Genomic DNA, 19,467 nt, shown 5'->3' on the forward strand with positions numbered 1-19,467 from the left:
GACCGGTCAACTCTCGGTCACAGAGCAATAGAGTCAAATAAGTGATTCAGTGCCTCCAGGTGGTCACGTACACCTTCACCCATGTGGGTTGACTCTTAGTGAAGCTAGTTAAAAGGTCTGCCAAGATGAGAGGGGATCGGAATTGACATGGCAACCCACCCGTGCAGTCAGAATCTTTGACTTGTGATGTGAAATTCTCCGGCCGATGCTTGTATTAAATCCCAGTGTTTGACATCAGAACTCCTGCTCGTCCTGTGTCTCCTTCGTGAGTCGGTGACTCCCACTGCATTGCTACACAGAAGTTTCCCTTACACATATCATCAAATATTCATGTGTCTATGTCTTCACTTAAAAGTGTGTGTCATGTTTATTTATTGTACATTTTAGAAAAACACCAGTCAATTAGATTGAACTCTCTTTATTGGATATGAGGAAATATAATCATATTTCGGACAGGGAAAAGATTTGCGTCTCAGGCATTTTGTAAATCCTACCATAAAACACATGTGATTGATTTCAAGATGTTGGTAGGAGTGACTCCAGGTTTCTTATCTAGCCGTGGCCAGACCCACCATGTTCTGGGCTCTGCTGAAGATGGCGTAGTACTGTCTGATGAAGACGTCTCCCAGGATCCACAGGTTGCTTCCTCCGTTACCGAAGCCAGTACGGCAGCCATTGGAGTGAGACTGTGGAAAGAGAAGAGTTTCAGATGGAGGGGGACAAAATAGTGCAGGGAGGATGTATTTATGTACGCCAACCTAGAAACTAGCATCTCCCTGGTTCCCTCAACAAAAAGCCAATGGTTTCTTTCCATTAGATAAACTACAGCACGGTCACATGACTTCACGTCCCCACCGCTAAGCTAAAGGCGGCTAATGTTGGGCTATAAAGGAACTACAGCACGGTCACATGACTTCACGTCACCACCACTAAGCTAAAGGTGGCTAATGTTGGGCTATAAAGGAACTACAGCACGCTCACATGACTTCACGTAACCACCGCTAAGCTAAAGGCGGCTAATATTGGGTTATAAAGGAACTACAGCACGGTCACATGACTTCACGTCCCCACCGCTAAGCTAAAGGCGGCTAATGTTGGGCTATAAAGGAACTACAGCACGGTCACATGACTTCACGTCACCACCGCTAAGCTAAAGGCGGTTAATGGTGGACGTGATGACGTTCAGTCGTCTCATTTAGACACTTGTTAGCCTCCACCATTTTTAAATTCACCAGTGGGGTATTTACTGACGTATTTTATGTCGTAAAATAAAAATCTCTTCATCTTGTGTTAACCACAGACCTTCTTATATCAGGCTAAAGTATCCGGCAGGCAAGCAGAACATCTTACCTTGCGGACGTAGCCAGTGCCTGGGATGGTGAAGGTCTCTCCGTGGATGTGGAAGATCACATCAGGCAATTGGGCAATGCTGTTGCAGTTGACCATGTACTGAAGCAAAAGAAAAATGGAGGAAAGAGTTACGTTTTTTGTACCGTTCTTTCAACAACAAGAAGCTGCGGGAATATCCTTTAACATTTGGGCACTTACGTCTCCGTTGTTGTTGGTAGCTCCCACTTTGCTGTTGATGTTGCTGATGCTGCTCTGAGGTCCGACAATCAGAGAAGTACCGGTGTCAACGATAGCCTGGCAGCCGCCATTACAGGCCACAACCTCACCATTGACAGTAACACTGAAAGAGAAACAGAACAGCATGCATCAGAACACGTTTAGAGATTTCTGGAGGATTTGTAATGCTGTGTTTTTGTTTCTTCACCTGTCCACTGTGATCTGCCAGTACAGCTCGCGGGAGAGGGGGATCCAGGAGATGGGACCAGAATAATGGTTGGGGTCAATGCCACCAAAGGTCACCACACTGCCTTGCTGAGTGTCACTGCAAAGACAGGAGAGAACATCATTAATAAATTTTTTATTTTGTTTACTTTATTATTTTATTTTCATTTTATTTATATTTTGTGATCCTTTTATTACTTCCATAGATGCAGAGGTGGGAAGTAACTAAGTACATTAACTCAAGTACTATATTCAAATACAACTTGGAGGTACTTTACTTTACTTGAGTATTTCAATTTAATGCTACTTTCTACTTCTACTCCACTACATGTATTTAATACCTTTAGTTACTTTACAGATCTATGTGTATGTATATGTGTACATAAGAATGGGTAGAATTATGTTTATCTGTGTGCGTATTTAATACGGAATTATCTTCTAACAGGAGGGCTACCTCTGTATTACTCATTTTGTTTGTTTTTCGGATGTATAAACTGAAAAGTGTTGAAATAGTAGAATAAATGATACAAAATAAATTTTGAAAATGAAAAATTGTCAGGAAATCAGTTGCTATCTCAGTATAGAGCGGTGCAGGGCTGATGTCTTTTTGTAAGCCGATTTTGAAGTTAGCATCGCAAGTTAGCATCCCTCAACAAAAAGCTAATGGGAATTTTGGAATATTGCAGAAAATAGGATAACATGTTTGTGATAATGACATGTTTTGAGAGATAATCTCCACATATTAACATCACTTTATGAAGACAAAAGCTAATGTAAGGCTATATCGATAAGCTAACATTGGCTAATGTTGGGTGTGATGAAGTTTAGTCGTCTTATTTAGACACTTGTTAGCAAACGCCATTTTTAAATCCACCACTGGGGTATTTACTGATGTCTTTTATGCCGTAGAACAAAACGTGAAAATCCTTTCCAACCAAAAAACATTAAAAAAAACGTCAAGACGAGGGAACAAGAAGTGGTTAAAGCTGACTTATTCAATGGTTTTAAGACTCATTCCTGCATTAGTCCTCTTGATTGGATGATACAAAGTTATTTATGTGCTTACGTGCTCAGGTACACGGAGAACATGTCCTTGTTGACCAGATTCTCACTCATCATGTTGTCGAAGACGGGTGTAGCGCCGGATGCAGCCAGGCGAGGGTATGCCAGGCCGAGGATACCGTCAGCGCGCATGTACTGCATGAAGGGAGCTTCAGTCTCACTCAGGCCGATGATCTGGTTCTTCACAGCGAGTCCACCCACCTGAGAAACACAGAACACAGGGATTAAGTACTGACTAAACTTCTTTACTCAAGTAAAAGTAAAGAGGCTTTAAAATGTACTTCAGTAAAAAGTACCCATAACTAGCAGCTGTTTTAAAGAGTACCTGACCTCCCTTTACTGTATATTAATAGAACAATAATGTCATTGTTAGCTAATGAATTTGTCCATGCTGAACAACGGCAACATGACAATGTTTCCATTGGTCCCTCTTCTTTAGAGAAGACCAGGAAATGATGGATACACGGATCGTGTTCAAATCAATAAGCACACAATAAAAAATCGTCAGAAAAATAAGTAGTGCAGTAAAGTATTGATACCAGAAAAATGTACTTAAAGGTGGGGTAGGTAATTTTGGAGAAACCAGCTCGAGTGCGCTAGAATTTGAAAATACACGACCGGAGAAAATCTGCCACTTCCTCACAGAGCCCCTCCTCCAACACACACGAACGCGCACATGACCAATGAGGGCACGAGGTAAGTTTGTGCACAGATGGAAGGCTGACAGGCAGGTAGGCCATCCAGTTACTTTAGCCGGCTCAGATGATTGGTCGTGCTTTTTACAGCACTACGGCTTCCACAGAGGATATTTTTCAATGGATTTTTTGTCAAAGCACTTCAGATATTCATTGCTATCGGGATGTTAAGCATTCCATGGAATATAACAACAAGTGTATCTCAAGCCGGTTTCTCAAACTTACCTACCCCACCTTTAAGTACAGTAACAAAGTAATTGTACTCCACTACTTCCCACCTCTGCTAATCAAGTAAAAAAGGTTGTGCAACACATACATAGGACACTTCAGCCCAACAGATATTCAGTGTACCTTCATCGTTAAACATGTGAACTGTGAACCCATTTTCGAATATATAGTGTTAGTAATTTCTTTATTTTCTTACGGTCACAGTGTCGTATCCCAGGAATCCGGTCATGCTGCCGGTGCCGTACTGGATCCTGAGAGCATGGCCGTTATTTCTGAAGGTGCTGCTGGTGCTGGGGTTAAACTTATCGTGGTTTTCTAGAAAGAACAGATGTAGGACAAACATTAACAATGCTTGTCTGATAAAGTGTATATTTGTGAATTTTTTTTAAAGCAAATTACATAATTGAAAAGTCTTGACCTCTTGTTTTCAATCTAGTTTAATGGACTGCCACTATTAACCTATGATCTGCAATATAAACTTTCAAACCACCCAAACAACAACTTCCTCAGAACATCAGAGATAAGGGCTGTATAATAACAAGAAAAAATGTGGACATTAAAGTGGTAAAATAACGGGAATTTACAATCTTTCCTTTGCAGATCTTGGACTAAACAACTTGCTCTGGATGCCTAATCACAATCATACTCTCTACTAAAACATCTCTAAAGACTACCGGGGTTAAACTGGTCGTGATTGTGGTAGAAAGAACAGATGTAAAGACTAAAAATAATTGTTAAATATTTGCTGATTAGGTGTTTATTGACAATAACATATTTTGCAGTGAGTGCAAAGTAAAGCAATTGAAAAAGAACAGTTAGTAATCTTGATTTTTTTTTCCATTTAATTTGTTAATGGAATATTAATCTTGTAATCTAGATACTGGAATAAGTAAACGGAGATTTCCACTGATGAGATTACATCTCATGTTTGTCAAGATCTTGGTTTTCGTGTTTTATTTTTAAACTTAATTCCCCATGTCTGTTTTGACTTCCCGTCTTTGTGGGTTTTCCCGCCTGTTTTGTTTGACTTTCCTGGAGTTATTAGTTTAACATTTTCCCCATCCGCCCTGTAAACAACAGCACTTCCGCTTGTATTAAGTCCTGATTTTCTGTTTAGTGCTGTTCTTAAAGTTGTAACCTGAAACCGTTATAAGAGATATGAGCCGTCAATTTACGAGATAAAATTGACGATGAGATATTCTCATCATTTTATTGACTTTTTTTAAGGGAAATTCACTGGTAATTGGATTCATTTGTGTTCCTAGTTTTAACTATGCATAGCTTACCTCCTAACCAATTGCCCAAATACAAGCCTAATATTTCAACCAAATGTTTTGAGGTTCGGCTTTCCTACAGAGTTAAAGAGAAGTTCCAGTCTGGTTTCCGCTCAGGCCACAGCACAGAAACTGCCCTGGTCAGGGTCACCAACGACCTGCTGATGACGGCTGATGCTGGCTCTCCCTCTCTCCTCATCCTCCTCGATCTCACTGCAGCTTTCGACACCGTCGATCACGGCATCCTCCTCCATCGTCTGCACTCCACCATCGGACTCTCTGACTCTCCCCTTGACTGGTTCAGATCATACCTCACCGGGAGAACAGAGTACGTCTCCTTGGGCGAGGCAGAGTCGGGTACCCACAACATCACCTGTGGTGTCCCTCAAGGATCAGTTCTCGGCCCCACCCTCTTCACACTCTACATGCTCCCCCTTGGCTCTATCATCAGCCGACATGGAGTATCATTCCATTGCTACGCTGATGACACCCAACTGTACCTCAGGATCAACCCTACCTCCTCTGCAGCCCTGCCTTCACCCACACTCACTGCCTGCCTGGAGGAGATACAGGCGTGGATGAAGCAAAACTTCCTGAAACTCAACAGCTCCAAGACCGAAGCCATTATAGTTGTCACCCCACACCAGGTTCGGTCATCCACCATCACCACCATCACCTTCTCCGGCCAGGACATTACCCTCTCCTCAATAGTCACCAACCTGGGTGTTAAAATGGACGCCCATCTGACCTTGGAGGCCCACATTAAACAGCTGTGCAAGAACTCCTTTTATCACCTCAGGAACATCGCCAAACTCCGCCCCACACTCACTCTGCCTGACGCCGAAAAGCTGGTCCATGCCTTTGTCTCCTCCAGGCTAGACTACTGCAATGCACTCCTCATCGGGATCCCTAACAAAAGCATCCAGAAGCTCCAATACATTCAGAACAGCGCTGCTAGGATCCTGATGAGGGTGCGCAAATATGATCACAGCACCCCCATCCTTAAAGCACTACACTGGCTCCGCGTGGAACTGAGGATCGAATTCAAGGTCTCCGTCCTCACCCACCAGTGTGTCCATGGAACTGCCCCTCCCTACCTCAAGGAACTCCTCACCCCCCATACCTCCTTGCGGACCACCCGTTCCAGCAACTCCAACTTCCTCAAACCCCCCAGGACTAAGCTCCGTGCTCTGGGAGACCGGGCCTTCTGCGCGGCTGCTCCCAGCCTGTGGAACGCTCTCCCCGACCACATGAGAGCACCACAGACCGTGGAGGCTTTTAAAAAAGGCCTCAAAACCCATCTCTTCAAAAGAGCCTTTGCCCTTTTTATCACCCTTTTATTTATTTTTTATTTTTGTATTGCTTTTTTATTAATTCTACCGTGTTGTGTAATGTTTATTTATACTGTTCATGCTCACTACTTGTAGCACTTCGGGATTTGAAATCAAATATGAAGTGCTTTATAAATGGAACCCATTATTATTATTATTAGTTAGGTCTAACCCTACCCCTAACTACTCACTCTGGATGCCTAATCACAACCATACTCTCTCTACACGTCTTTAAGGACTGTCAGATCACTTTTTCCACTACTCAATGGATTTAGGTTTCATCTGGTCCTTCCTTTTTTCAATATTTATCAGCTTAAAAGGCCATAATGTTTCCACATGGATCGTTGTGCGCATCTGAGATGCATCGGCCTTTTGTGTGATCCTGTCATTACCATTAAATAGATGCTAGTAATAGATGAAGAGTTTTACGTACTGCAGGCACGGCTGTTGCAGTAGATCGAGGGAATCCACAGGTTGGAGGATCCGGTGTCGAAGATGACCTTGAAGGATTGAGGAGGGGTCCCGATGGAGATGATGCCATAGTAAGCCAGCTGGAGAGGAAGAGGACACAATGGGAACCTTAGCTTTCTTTATCAAAGTTCATCTGTTAAAGGTCACCTATTATCCTGTTTCTCATCAACATATCACAGGTCTCAGGTATATACAGAACCTGTCTCTGATTGGCTGAAACACCAAACAGATCATTGCAGCATTACCCATAATCCCCTCTGTTTCAGCCCTGTTTCCAAAGTGCTGATTCTCTGTCTGTTACTTTAGATGAAAATAAGAAGCCCCTCCCCACGCCCCTCTGAGAGACATTTGGTTACAGAGAACTCAATGGTGCTCTAGAGGAGATTCCGGTGATAAGGTGGGGGGGGGGGGGGGGTACCTTGGTTGCTGATTGGCTAATAGTTACACAAGACAACACATCGTTATGACATCATAAAGTGGCCAAAATCTGATCAGCTCATTTTCAGACAGGTTTTTATAGAAATTGATCAAAAAGAGAGACAATCTTTGTTCCTTAAACTTTCAGAGTCTCTTTCCACAGAGGGGACACATGTTGATTTAGAAGAGACATGAAGAAGAGGGGGCACATGTTGATGTAGAAGAGACACGAAGAAGAGGGGACACATGTTGATGTAGAAGAGACATGAAGAAGAGGGGACACATGTTGATGTAGAAGAGACATGAAGAAGAGGGGACACATGTTGATGTAGAAGAGACATGAAGAAGAGGGGACACATGTTGATGTAGAAGAGACATGAAGAAGAGGGGACACATGTTGATGTAGAAGAGACATGGAGAACAGGGGACACATGTTGATGTAGAAGAGACATGGAGAAGAGGGGACACATGTTGATGTAGAAGAGACATCGAGAAGAAGGGACACATGTTGATGTAGAAGAGACATGGAGAAGAGGGGACACATGTTGATGTGGAAGAGACATGAAGAAGAGGGGACACATGTTGATGTAGAAGAGACATGAAGAAGAGGGGACACATGTTGATGTAGAAGAGACATGGAGAACAGGGGACACATGTTGATGTAGAAGAGACATGGAGAAGAGGGGACACATGTTTATGTAGAAGAGACATCGAGAAGAAGGGACACATGTTGATGTAGAAGAGACATGGAGAAGAGGGGACACATGTTGATGTAGAAGAGACATGAAGAAGAGGGGACACATGTTGATGTGGAAGAGACATGCAGAAGAGGGGACACATGTTGTTGTAGAAGAGACATGAAGAAGAGGGGACACATGTTGATGTAGAAGAGACATGGAGAAGAGGGGACACATGTTGATGTAGAAGAGACATGAAGAAGAGGGGACACATGTTGATGTGGAAGAGACATGCAGAAGAGGGGACACATGTTGTTGTAGAAGAGACATGAAGAAGAGGGGACACATGTTGATGTAGAAGAGACATGGAGAAGAGGGGACACATGTTGATGTAGAAGAGACATGGAGAACAGGGGACACATGTTGATGTAGAAGAGACATGGAGAAGAGGGGAAACATGTTGATGTAGAAGAGACATGAAGAAGAGGGGACACATGTTGATGTGGAAGAGACATGAAGAAGAGGGGACACATGTTGATGTAGAAGAGACATGGAGAAGAGGGGACACATGTTGATGTAGAAGAGACATGGAGAAGAGGGGAAACATGTTGATGTAGAAGAGACATGGAGAAGAGGGGACACATGTTGATGTAGAAGAGACATGAAGAAGAGGGGACACATGTTGATGTAAAGGAAACATGAAGAAGAGGGGACACATGTTGATGTAAAGGAAACATGAAGAAGAGGGGACACATGTTGATGTAGAGGAGACAGGAAGAAGAGAAAAGGAAAAAGTGGATTTTGTCTACATAATAGGTGACCTTTAAATCTTCAGCAGCTGTTACTCACATCAGCGTCATTGGTCATGGACTCGTCGCCGACAGCAAAGCTATCGTCAAACTTGACCATGGGGTTGTACGGGTATTTGAGACGGTATTCCTCCCAAAGACCTTGCTCTTCCAGGTTCTCCCTCGCTGTCTTACCCTTCTCCAGAGGAACCCTGCGAAAAACCAATGGGAGACACTTTCATTTGGTTTTCCATGACAGGTTTTATTATCATATGCACAAAGCTACAGTGTAGAAATGGCAATGAAATTCTTCTGACCTGAGCTCCTCCAACCATGCAACATATATGATAAAATACAAAAATACAAATTGTGCAAGAAGTCGATATACATGAACCCTGCAATGCACCAACTGGGGACACTTTCATTTTGTTTTCTACGAGGTTTTTGCCTGTTTCCTTCATCGTCAAAGTTAACAATCTTGTTTTCAATTGAATTGAATGGACTCCAATTGTTTATCTTGTAATCTAGATATGTGGGTTTTCCCGCCTATTTTGTTAGAATTTCACGCCGTTATTAGTCCAAGTTGTTCCCCATTAGCTCTGCAAACACTGGCACCTTTAGTTTTGCTTGTATTAAGTCCTGCTTTTCTGTTTAATGTTGTTCTTATTGTTGTTTGTCGTTTTCAGGAAGTTATGTTCTGGTTTGCTTTGGCTTGTCTAGACCAAGAAACAAATAAAAGTATGTTCTGTTATACGTTCCTTTGTCCTGCGTTTGGGTCCAAACTACGCCACTACCAGAGGTAGGAGAAGTACTCAGATCGTGTACTTGAGTAATAGTAGAAGTACTCAGGTCTTGTACTTGAGTAAAATTAGAAGTACTCAGATCTTGTACTTGAGTAAAAGTAGAAGTAGTCAGATCTTGTACTTGAGTAAAAGTAAGTATTCTCATCAAAAAGTAAGTATTCTCATCAAAATATAGTGAAAGACAGTAAAAGTAGTCGTTGTGCAGATTGGTCCATTTCAGAATAATATATATGATATGTTTTATAATGATTGATCATGAAAGTGTTCTCAAAGCTGGTGAAGGTGCAGCTAGTCTGAAGTACTTTGTATACTGCAGGGTAGCTGGTGGATTTACTCCAGGTGGAGCTAAAGTCTGATTTAACACTTGATTATAGTTCACATCATTCATCCAGATCTGTGAAGTAACTAAAGGTATTAACTACATGTAGTGGAGTACAAGTACACCATGTACCTCTGAACTGTAGTGGAGTAGAAGCACGAGTAGCATCAACATTGTACTTAAGTGCAGTACTTGAGTAAATGTACTTAGTTACTTCCCACCTCTGGACACTACCCATGTCAGTATTTTACAAAAAAAACATGCCAATCTGCCTTTACTTAAAATAATATTTTCTTTCGAGATACAGGTATATATTTTAGAAAGGAAGGACTTACTGGAAGAAGCACTCGGACAGCGCCACCACGGCACACAGAACAAAGGCACGCTGCATTTTCACGGCTTGGCTATCAACTGCAAGAAAAGGAGGTTATTTCACCAAAAAATCACTTCACAGAAACACTGAAACTGAAATACTGCAGCAGCCATAAAGTGCAGTAAACTCACCGTATGACTCCAAAGACTTTAGTGCCTACACACAGCTTCGCATCCTCTTTTATACAAATGCACTAACATTTTAGCATTACACTTTGATAAGGCAGCACACACATAAGTGATAAGTGAAGATAAGAAATGGAACAGGTAATCGTTGACCTCAAGAAAAGTAAAGTTAGGAAAACAAACTTGATTAAAGCATGAACGACTTTTTCCTCTCGCAATGTCAAAATGTGATGCAAATAAAACTAAGATGCAGTTTTACTACATATAAAACTGTTTCACACTTTCTTTTTATATTTTAAATATAAAATATATACCTATTTATATCCCTTTGTTATTATTCTTCTTCCATACGGTGAACCGTTGTCTTGTCCTCCCAATGTGAGTTTTTATGAAGCATAAAGTAAAAAATCACCTCCAAAATCTTTGTTTTAAGAACATTTTAAATCAACATCGTTTTCACAAAACCAAACCACATTTTTTATTTAATAAAAGGCAAATATTCTTGATTGATTTTTACGAAATTGACATCGGAAGACCCAAATGTTTCTATACTGTTCAATAAAACATGTTATTTTTGCAGCAATTAGCTGAAAAAAAGCCATTTTTCCGACATAAAAACACGTAGGAATGAGTCAGATTTGACCAGAAGACAAAAGGGAGTCTGAAATATGTTAGAAAAAAGAGATCTGTGATCTCAATGGGACCAATCTGGTTAAATAAAGGTTTGAAATTAAATGAAATGAGAAATATGTTTTTTGTTTGCTATATTTTCTGCAAAGTGCATATAATGTTATAATCATAAAGGTATGAAACAAAAACTGCCCATCATTCATATTTCAATGCATGAAGTTAAACTTATTACATATTTAATTTATTTTATTGTTAGAATGACCACCTATGCACGTGATATTCAGTAAGAGTGTTTGCTACCGTGTTTACTCTAATATCAAGGTATTTTAGACACTCTACACACACACACACACACACACACACACACACACACACACACACACACACACACACACACACACACACACCATGTATACATCACTTCAGGGGACATTACATTGACTTGCATGCATTTCCTGGAGACTTACCCTAACCTTAACCATAACCAACACATGCCTAACCCTAACCCTATTCCTAACCCATAAGGGAAGTGAGTCCCCACATGTGACTGTGTAAACAGATGTATGTCCCCACAAGTATAGTAATGCTAGGCGACACACACACAAACACACACACACACACACACACACCAAAATGAATGCCTGAAGAGCTGTGTTATCATTTAAAATAAACACACACACACACACACACACACACACACACACACACACACACACACACACATACCATGTATACATCACTTCAAGGGACATTACATTGACTTACATGCATTTCCTGGAGACTTATTGTAACCTAAACCATAACCAACACATGCCTAACCCTAACCCTAACCCTAACCCTAACCCTAATCCTAAACAAGTCTTCACACTAAAATTAATGATTCCCCTTATGGGGACCTCCAATTTGTCCCCATAAGGGAAGCCAGTCCCCACACGTGACTATGTAAACAGATGTAGGTCCCCACAAGTATAGTAATGCTAGAACACACACACACACACACACACACACACACACACACACACCATGTATACATCACTTCAGGGGACATTACATTGACTTACATGCATTTCCTGGAGACTTATCCTAACCTTAACCATAACCAACACATGCCTAACCCTTACCCTAACCCTGACCAAGTCTTCACCGTAAAATTAATGATTCCCCTCATGGGGACCTCCATTATTTCCCCATAAGGGAGGTGAGTCCCCACACGTGACTGTGTAAACAGGTCCCCACAAGTATATTAATGCTAGGCCACACACACACACACACACACACACACACACACACACACACACACACACACACACACACACACACACACACACACACACACACACACACACACACACACACACACACCACAATGAATGCCTGAAGAGCTGTTATCATTGAAAATAAAAACATTGCTGCACATTCCGCTGTTATTAAAGAACAGTGAATTACTATTCAAAAAGATACAATATTATAGGAAATTAAACTTTATTTGTCTTTAGAATTAAACATCCTTAATGTCTCTTACAAAAGTAAAGGTATATAGGTATAACATGTAGTAACAGACAGTCATATGTACAAAGAAAACAGTAAAAACGTATAAAGTAACTCAAATAAACACCTATTGTCTCTTTCTTAACTCACAGTATAAGGATCTGACACCTTATGTGTTTTATCAACAGGCTTAAATAACTACTGTGGTTTCAACAATACCTTAAACATCCATTACTTATTATATTATACAGGTGAGTACATTGAATAGAAACTCCATATTCTATAAAAAGGAATACCCTCAGTTGAGTAATTTCTTGCATTTAAATAGTTGTTTCGATGTGTTCCAGTCAGGCTTTCGTCCAAACCACAGCACTGAGACTGCTCTTGTAAAGGTCTTTAACGACATCCACTTAAACACAGACAGTGGCAGAACTTCAGTGTTAGTATTATTAGATCTCAGTGCTGCGTTTGACACTGTTGACCACAGCATATTACTAGACCGACTGGAAAACTGGGTGGGACTTTCGGAAACAGTTCTAAATTGGTTTGAATCCCACTTAAAGGACAGAAACAACTTTGTTTCTATAGGTAAATACACATCTGAGTTGACAAATATGACATGTGGGGTTCCTCAAGGCTCCATCTTGGGGCCTCTTCTCTTTAACATCTACATGCTGGCTCAGACTTACTTCTGATACAGGTGAGTACATTGAATAGAAACTCCATATTCTATACAAAGGAAACCATCAGATCTTAGAAACGAAGGAAAGCAAGTTAGTTTGAAGGATGTGTTTGATAACTGTCTCATGTGCAAGCGTGAAGGAATCTCCTTTTCCACGTGCATTAGAAGTGACAAATCAAAAAGAGACGGACACTTTATTACCCTACTGTTTCTACAGGCAGTAATCTCCATTCCATGTAAAGGCGTGTGTCCACAAAGCAGGTTTTTCTGCGTCTGCTTTCAATAGTTTTAATGATGAGGAAGTGCATAGCGCTGCATTGGCATGGAGAAAAGGTGATGCAACCCAACGTCCGTGCAACCACTCTGAGCATTTGTGGTTAAAACACCTCAACTTGATCATGCAAAATGCACTTTGTGACGTCTTTTATACATCAATGTGTGTCCCCGGTGCGTCAGGGAACTCACAAAGTGTCATAAAATAAAACCCTCTCTCTTTTCCTCCGTGCCCACATCTCTAAAAATGGGGGAACAACGGAGCTGATCCAGATTTGCACTAAATGCACTTTAATACAGAGGTATCCTCTCTTGCACTTTATGTATCGATGCTGCTATAGTATTACCATGTCCTAAATACTTGTATATTCTGCTCTTACTCTTGCACTTTTCTTGCATTTTATGTATTTGTACTGCTATTTTTGTAATTTTCATTCATTTTCTTTATGTTTAATGTGAGGGACTGCAGATGGAAAGTAGCTCAGTGAATAAATTATTTAATCAAAGTTTTTCACGCTCTCGCGGGAATATCTCCGCAATGGATCAGCTTAAGTTTCACTTTCGATTGCATGCAGGGCCGTTTCTTCCTATAGGCGGACTATGCAGATGCATAGGCCCCTGCGGCCATAGGGGGCCCCCAAGCTGAAAGTTCAGGTTCAGCCTCAATATATTTGGGGAGAATTAAAATTAGCCGTCTTTATTTGTAGACAGCCAAGCCCCCTCCTGTGTTCGGTGAAGCATTATATGCTTACAAATCAAATGTAGGATATAAACACAACTAAACTGCAATGATAGCAAAGCTGTGGCTTGGGTTTTTGGGGATCAATAAAGTCCAAATCATCATTGGGTTGTCACATTGCTGAGAAAAGGCTGCATCTCTTGCATTTATTGACTTAGAGGCAGGGCCGTCGCTGGCCAACATGAGGCCCCACGCAAAGTTATATGATGAGGCCCTCTGTTTCGCGAGCGTCAACAGGGGCGGGGGGGGACTAGTAGAGCCTTGCAGCGGCAAAACCATGCCGCGCCACACTAATTGTGCGTATAAGCTCATAGGTGCGCCACATTTTCTCCGCAAGATGAGGCCCCCTCCGCAAGGTGAGGCCCCGCGCAGTCTGCATGATCGGCCTGTAGGGGGGGACGGCCCTGCATAGCAGAGCCTCAATGTTTACCTTTTTAATATAATTAGTTGTAAGTTTCAATTGCTTGGTTTTCGTGAAATTAGTCCATCTGTCTCATCTGCAATGCGAGCGTGGCTTTATCGAAGAAGGGTAATTTAGGAGCGGCATTTCAAAACGGTGCACAAATGCTACGAGACGGAATTCCCTCTTAATTCTGCCCTACGCTCTTCTGTTCGATGCGTGCACATGTAACAGAGTTACACATGTGAATACATCATTATAAGTCTGTGAATGTTTAATTCATAATAAGTTGTGAATTTTAAGAGATGAGATTGATTCATTTAATATTTTAAGTTTCATTTCACGTGGGAACACCTTTCCGTTGCACGTCTTTGTTTACTTCGGGTATGTATTTTCCACCCTCCGTGGACTGGCCATCTGTAGAATCTGGAGAATCACAGAACGGCCGGTCGCCAAGGGCCGGCTCAATTCGCTGGCGGCCGATTATATTTTTAAATGGCATAATTTTCGCTAGCAGCTCCCCCCCCCCCCCCCCCCCCCCTCTATTTGGACTGGTAGATCTCGGCAGACTGGCAACTTTAAAAGTAGCTCTTGGTTCAAAAAAGGTTGGGCACCCCTGTCTTAAAGGCTTCAGAATTCCCCCATTGTAAAGACTAGGGCCCCCAAACAGCATCTTGCATAGGGCCCCAAAAAAGCTAGAAACGGCCCTGATTGCATGATATTGCCCAGCGCAACACCTTCATCACACATGTTGCCACTTGTTTGTACTATTTACTGGCGATTTGTAATCTGTTCTAGAAAAACTGTGTATTTTAGGATGTCAAGAAGCATATAGAACAATGGATGCATGTTATGAACATGTATCCATGCTGGAAGTAGATTTAGATGTTAGGAGTGAGATAGAGATTATTATCTAATATATGCATCCGATGAAGCATTGCATGAAGTCTGTTGATGAGCAGAGGCTGTTGTTGGGGCTGCATAAAGAGGAGATAAGAGGAGAGGAGAGGAGAGGAAAGGAGGAGAGATCAGATCAACCTCGTCTCTTATCGCCTTAATCTCAGTGTTAATCCTGTTCAATCCACGCCTTCCTCTTCACCGGGACTCCCTCACTGATTTTCCGTCTCACCCCTTCTTCACTCCTCGGTCTGTCTGTGAATCCCAAGTATTTCCCTCCGTTTCCACTCAGAGCAACACCCCCTTGCGTCGGAAGGATCCTCTGCGCTGTATCGGCCGAATGAGAACTCCCAGAATGCCAAGCTCTTCTCCGTGGGGTCCGTCCATTCCCCGGAGAAGCCGCGGGATTCAAACCACAGAGTGCATCGTGGCTTATACGGGATTCACGAGGATGATATGGAGCTGATTCGGACTCTGAGAAGGTGCTTCGTGCACGGGGAAGTCTGCTGGAGGAGGAGGAGGAAGAAGTGACGAAGAACGAGGAAGGAAGCGAGACTTTGGGGTGAAGGAGACCGATCTTCCTGTGTCTCACTTCCTTCACTTCCTTGGGTTTGTCTGCATGTTTCCCCTCCTCACTGATCTTCCTTCTTCTCACCTGAGCTTCTTCCAGTTTGACCTCCAGGTCGTGAACGTCGTCCGTGATCTGGTTGATCTGATCGAAGCGAGAGAGAAGCGATGTGACGCAGGGAAGCAGGCGGTCCAAGTGAGGCTGAACATCGAACGAGTCCTCGGACCTCAGAGAAAGAGAAGAAGATGCAGGACGAGGGGAGGAGGAGGAGGAGGAGGAGGAGGAGGAGGAGGAGGAGGAGGAGGAGGAGGAGGAGGAGGAGGAGGAGGAGGAGGAGGAGGAGAGGGAAGGAGAGCGGGAAGAGAGATGGGATTCCTGCGAGGATCGGGAAGGAGGAGCGTCCATACCTTCAAACTTCACGCTGTGACGAAACTATGAAGGAAAGGAAATGTGGAATCAGAAACATTCAGAAAGACAAAAGGTGCACAGGACACAATGAAGTATCTCTCTCCCTCTCCCTCTCCCTCTCCCTCTCTCTCTCTCTCCCTCTCTCTCTCCCCTCTCTCTCTCCCTCTCTCCCTCCTCTCCTCTCCCTCTCTCTCTCTCCCTCTCTCCCTCTCTCCCTCTCTCCCTCTCTCTCTTCTCCCTCTCCCTCCCTCTCTCTCCCTCTCTCCATCCATCTCTCTCTCTCCATCCATCCATCTATCTATCTCTCCATCCACCTCTCTCTCTATCTATCTATCTATCTATCTATCGAAGTGACTGTTATTTTGTATATATTGATTGTTGTGCTTTTATTTATATGTCAATGTGTGCATATGTATAAATGTGTCTGTTGTGTATATACATAGGTATATACATATTTGTATACATATATTTGTATGTTGTATTCTGGATTGTGGGAAACGGCATTTTGATCTCTCCGTCTGTACACACAAACTGAAAGATTGACAGTAAAGTTGACTTTGACTCGTAGTGTGTACCTCTTTAGTTTTGGAGAGTCCCATCCACAGTCTGAGTCTCTTGATGAAGAACTCCACCATCTCGTAGTCCTGAGGCTCGAAGGTGGGGCGGTACAGCTGAGCTCTCTCCACCCTTTGAGAGACGACAAAAGTTAGCAGTTAAACCGATTTAAAGTAAAACATTTCAACCAACTCTGTATCATTACCAACCCGGTATCACGGCAAGACGTGAACATGTGACGATTCACCATGCTGGGAGACGTGAAGATGTCACAATTCCGTCCCTTCAAACGTGACAGTTACACGGTATTGTTAACATGGCCCAACCAGTGGAGATATACCCGGAAATGCCAAGCAAATGCTACCCCGACGGTCGGTTGTTATTGTCAATATTAATATAATAATGATTTATTTGTTAATAGTCACACTCAATTACGCCGATTTTCTTGTTGCCCCAGCTGGTCGACACGTCTTCTAGCAGAAACAAAGGCTACATTAATGTATTAAATCGATGTTAATCCATGCGTGTGGATGTGGAATTAACGGTCGTCACGTTGTGCGATTGCGTTGCCAGGCAACAACTTGGCTTCATGTTCATTTACAAACTCTTCAACTAGAACCGTTATATTTAAAAACATGTTAGAAGGCCTCACGAAATACTTTAAATGTGAAGGAATGTGTGTATAACAAAATACATCTGTCATAAATAATACCGGAAACAGACGTAGGCAAGATCCTCAGCTCGGTGATTGGATGGTTTAGCCGCAATGCACGTTAGAGAATAATGAGTAATAAATATACTTTATAGGGATCCTATTCATATCTAATAATACAAATAATAAAATTCAATAACGTGCTTTAACCACTAGGTGTCCCTTTCTATCAGCTGTGCACCGTTATGGTGTAAATACAGCCTATCTACCAATTGGATCAAATATAAAAGTCAGCCGAATTAGTGTTGATACTGCAAGGAGACGTATTGTGTAAAAAGAAATGTAAGATGTTGTTTAATTGCTGATATATTTATGATCCACGTCACGTTCTCAGTTTTGGCGGCAGTTCCTCATGTTTGTCTAGAAGTCTTCTCATCAGGGCTCTATAAAAAGAGAACTACGGCAGATATGTAATATTTAATGCAGCCGAACCGTGTATTACAATGCCGTTATGTGATGAATTTCAAAGAGAAAAGCAAGAACACTCGGAATAAAGTATTATTTTAAAACATTATTTTCGGATTTCACATCGCAGAAACACCATATCCCAACGTGCATTGGGGCTAAACCATCGAATCACCGAGCTGAGGACCTTGCATACTGTTTCCGGTATTTTTTAATAACGGATTTATTTTGTTATACACACATTCCTTCACATTTACATTTTAATTTACATTATAATATTTCGTGAGGCCTTCTAAAATGTTTTTAAATATAACTACGGTTCTAGTGGAAGAGTTTTTAAATTAAAATGAAGCCAAGTTGTTGCCTGGCAACGCAATCGTCCGTTAATTCCACATCCACAGACCTGGATTAACATCGATTTAATACATTAATGTAGCCTTTGTTTCTGCTAGAAGACGTGTCGACCAGCTGGGGAAACAAGAACATCGGCGAAATCGAGTGTGACTATTAAAAAATAAATCATTATTATATTAATATTGACAATAACAACCAACCGTCGTGGTACAGCATTTGCTTGGCATTTCCGGGTATTTGGGCCATATTAACAATACCGTGTAACTGTCACGTTTGAAGGAATCGTCACGTCTCCCAGCATGGTGAATCGTCACATGTTCACGTCGTGCCGTGATACCGGGTTGATCATTACACAGTGGGTAGAATATGTTTAACTGTTCCCCGTGTTGACAGCACCCAAAGCACTTATTTGTCAAGACATGTCTTTGTTTTCCCCGTTTCATTTGAATTGTCCAACCTGATCTCACCAGAATGCGTGACTCCACCACGACTCCTTAACACCGCATTGCGTGGTGGAGTCACGAACTTTGTTACAATTACGTGTCGGCACCACGCAAACAACCCCAATGTAAAGTGAATGAGGCTCTTTTGTCGTGGTGCACACACGCATTTCTACAACATCCTGCAGTGAGCTTTTATACTATAAAACGTTTTTAAATCTACTTTATAGCTTGTAGTAACTCACGGGAGGCTTCTTTTATTTTATTTGTATTCATAATAATTTTTATTTTTCGTCAGAATGTATTATGGTGCATTAGTTACGAATTTTTGGTCTCAAAAAACAGTGCATTGTGTGTAATACAACTGTGATTTTTATTAAATTAGTTAGTTTTTAAGGAAGGCCTGAGCTTCAGCTGTGTCAAATAGATTGTTCCCTAGTTAACGTTTTTTAAAAGAACATTATATTCCGATTTGATAATGTCCCCTTTTCTGTATTACGGAGAGCAATGTGAGCGTCCATTCCCATTGGATAACGCAGGATTTTACACCCGGAAGTAAGTA

General features: G+C 41.9%; 2 protein-coding genes across 2 annotated transcripts in view; both read right to left on the reverse strand.

The window, feature by feature from the left end:
• Positions 1–548: 548 nt before the first annotated feature.
• Positions 549–10,247, reverse strand: LOC117442406 (pepsin A-like). Its single transcript, XM_034078409.1, has 9 exons — positions 10,192–10,247; positions 8,796–8,946; positions 6,815–6,932; positions 3,973–4,091; positions 2,858–3,054; positions 1,775–1,891; positions 1,549–1,690; positions 1,351–1,449; positions 549–686 (listed from the first exon to the last, which is right to left on the reverse strand). Exons 1-9 carry the CDS (start codon positions 10,245–10,247, stop codon positions 549–551), a joined length of 1,137 nt encoding a protein of 378 aa, XP_033934300.1.
• Positions 10,248–15,632: 5,385 nt separating this feature from the next.
• pkd1b (polycystic kidney disease 1b) overlaps positions 15,633–19,467 on the reverse strand; it is a 53,416-nt gene continuing 49,581 nt past the window's right edge. Inside the window, 2 exon segments of the mRNA XM_034078407.1 lie at positions 15,633–16,463; positions 17,015–17,126. Coding sequence (XP_033934298.1) covers positions 15,633–16,463; positions 17,015–17,126 — 943 coding nt within the window.

Source organism: Pseudochaenichthys georgianus, unplaced genomic scaffold (assembly GCF_902827115.2).
Source record: "Pseudochaenichthys georgianus unplaced genomic scaffold, fPseGeo1.2 scaffold_425_arrow_ctg1, whole genome shotgun sequence".
Classification (NCBI taxonomy): domain Eukaryota; kingdom Metazoa; phylum Chordata; class Actinopteri; order Perciformes; family Channichthyidae; genus Pseudochaenichthys; species Pseudochaenichthys georgianus.

What these genes read in the sequence shown, in the direction of transcription:
- LOC117442406 (XM_034078409.1), bottom strand. Translation starts at nt 10,247, where the DNA reads ATGCAGCGTGCCTTTGTTCTGTGTGCCGTGGTGGCGCTGTCCGAGTGC. An exon ending in TGGGATACGACACTGTGACC is followed by an intron (nt 3,055 to 3,972) that starts GTAAGAAAATAA and finishes TGTGTTTCTCAG; the next exon opens with GTGGGTGGACTCGCTGTGAA. An exon ending in GCACTGGCTACGTCCGCAAG is followed by an intron (nt 687 to 1,350) that starts GTAAGATGTTCT and finishes CTCTTTCCACAG; the next exon opens with TCTCACTCCAATGGCTGCCG.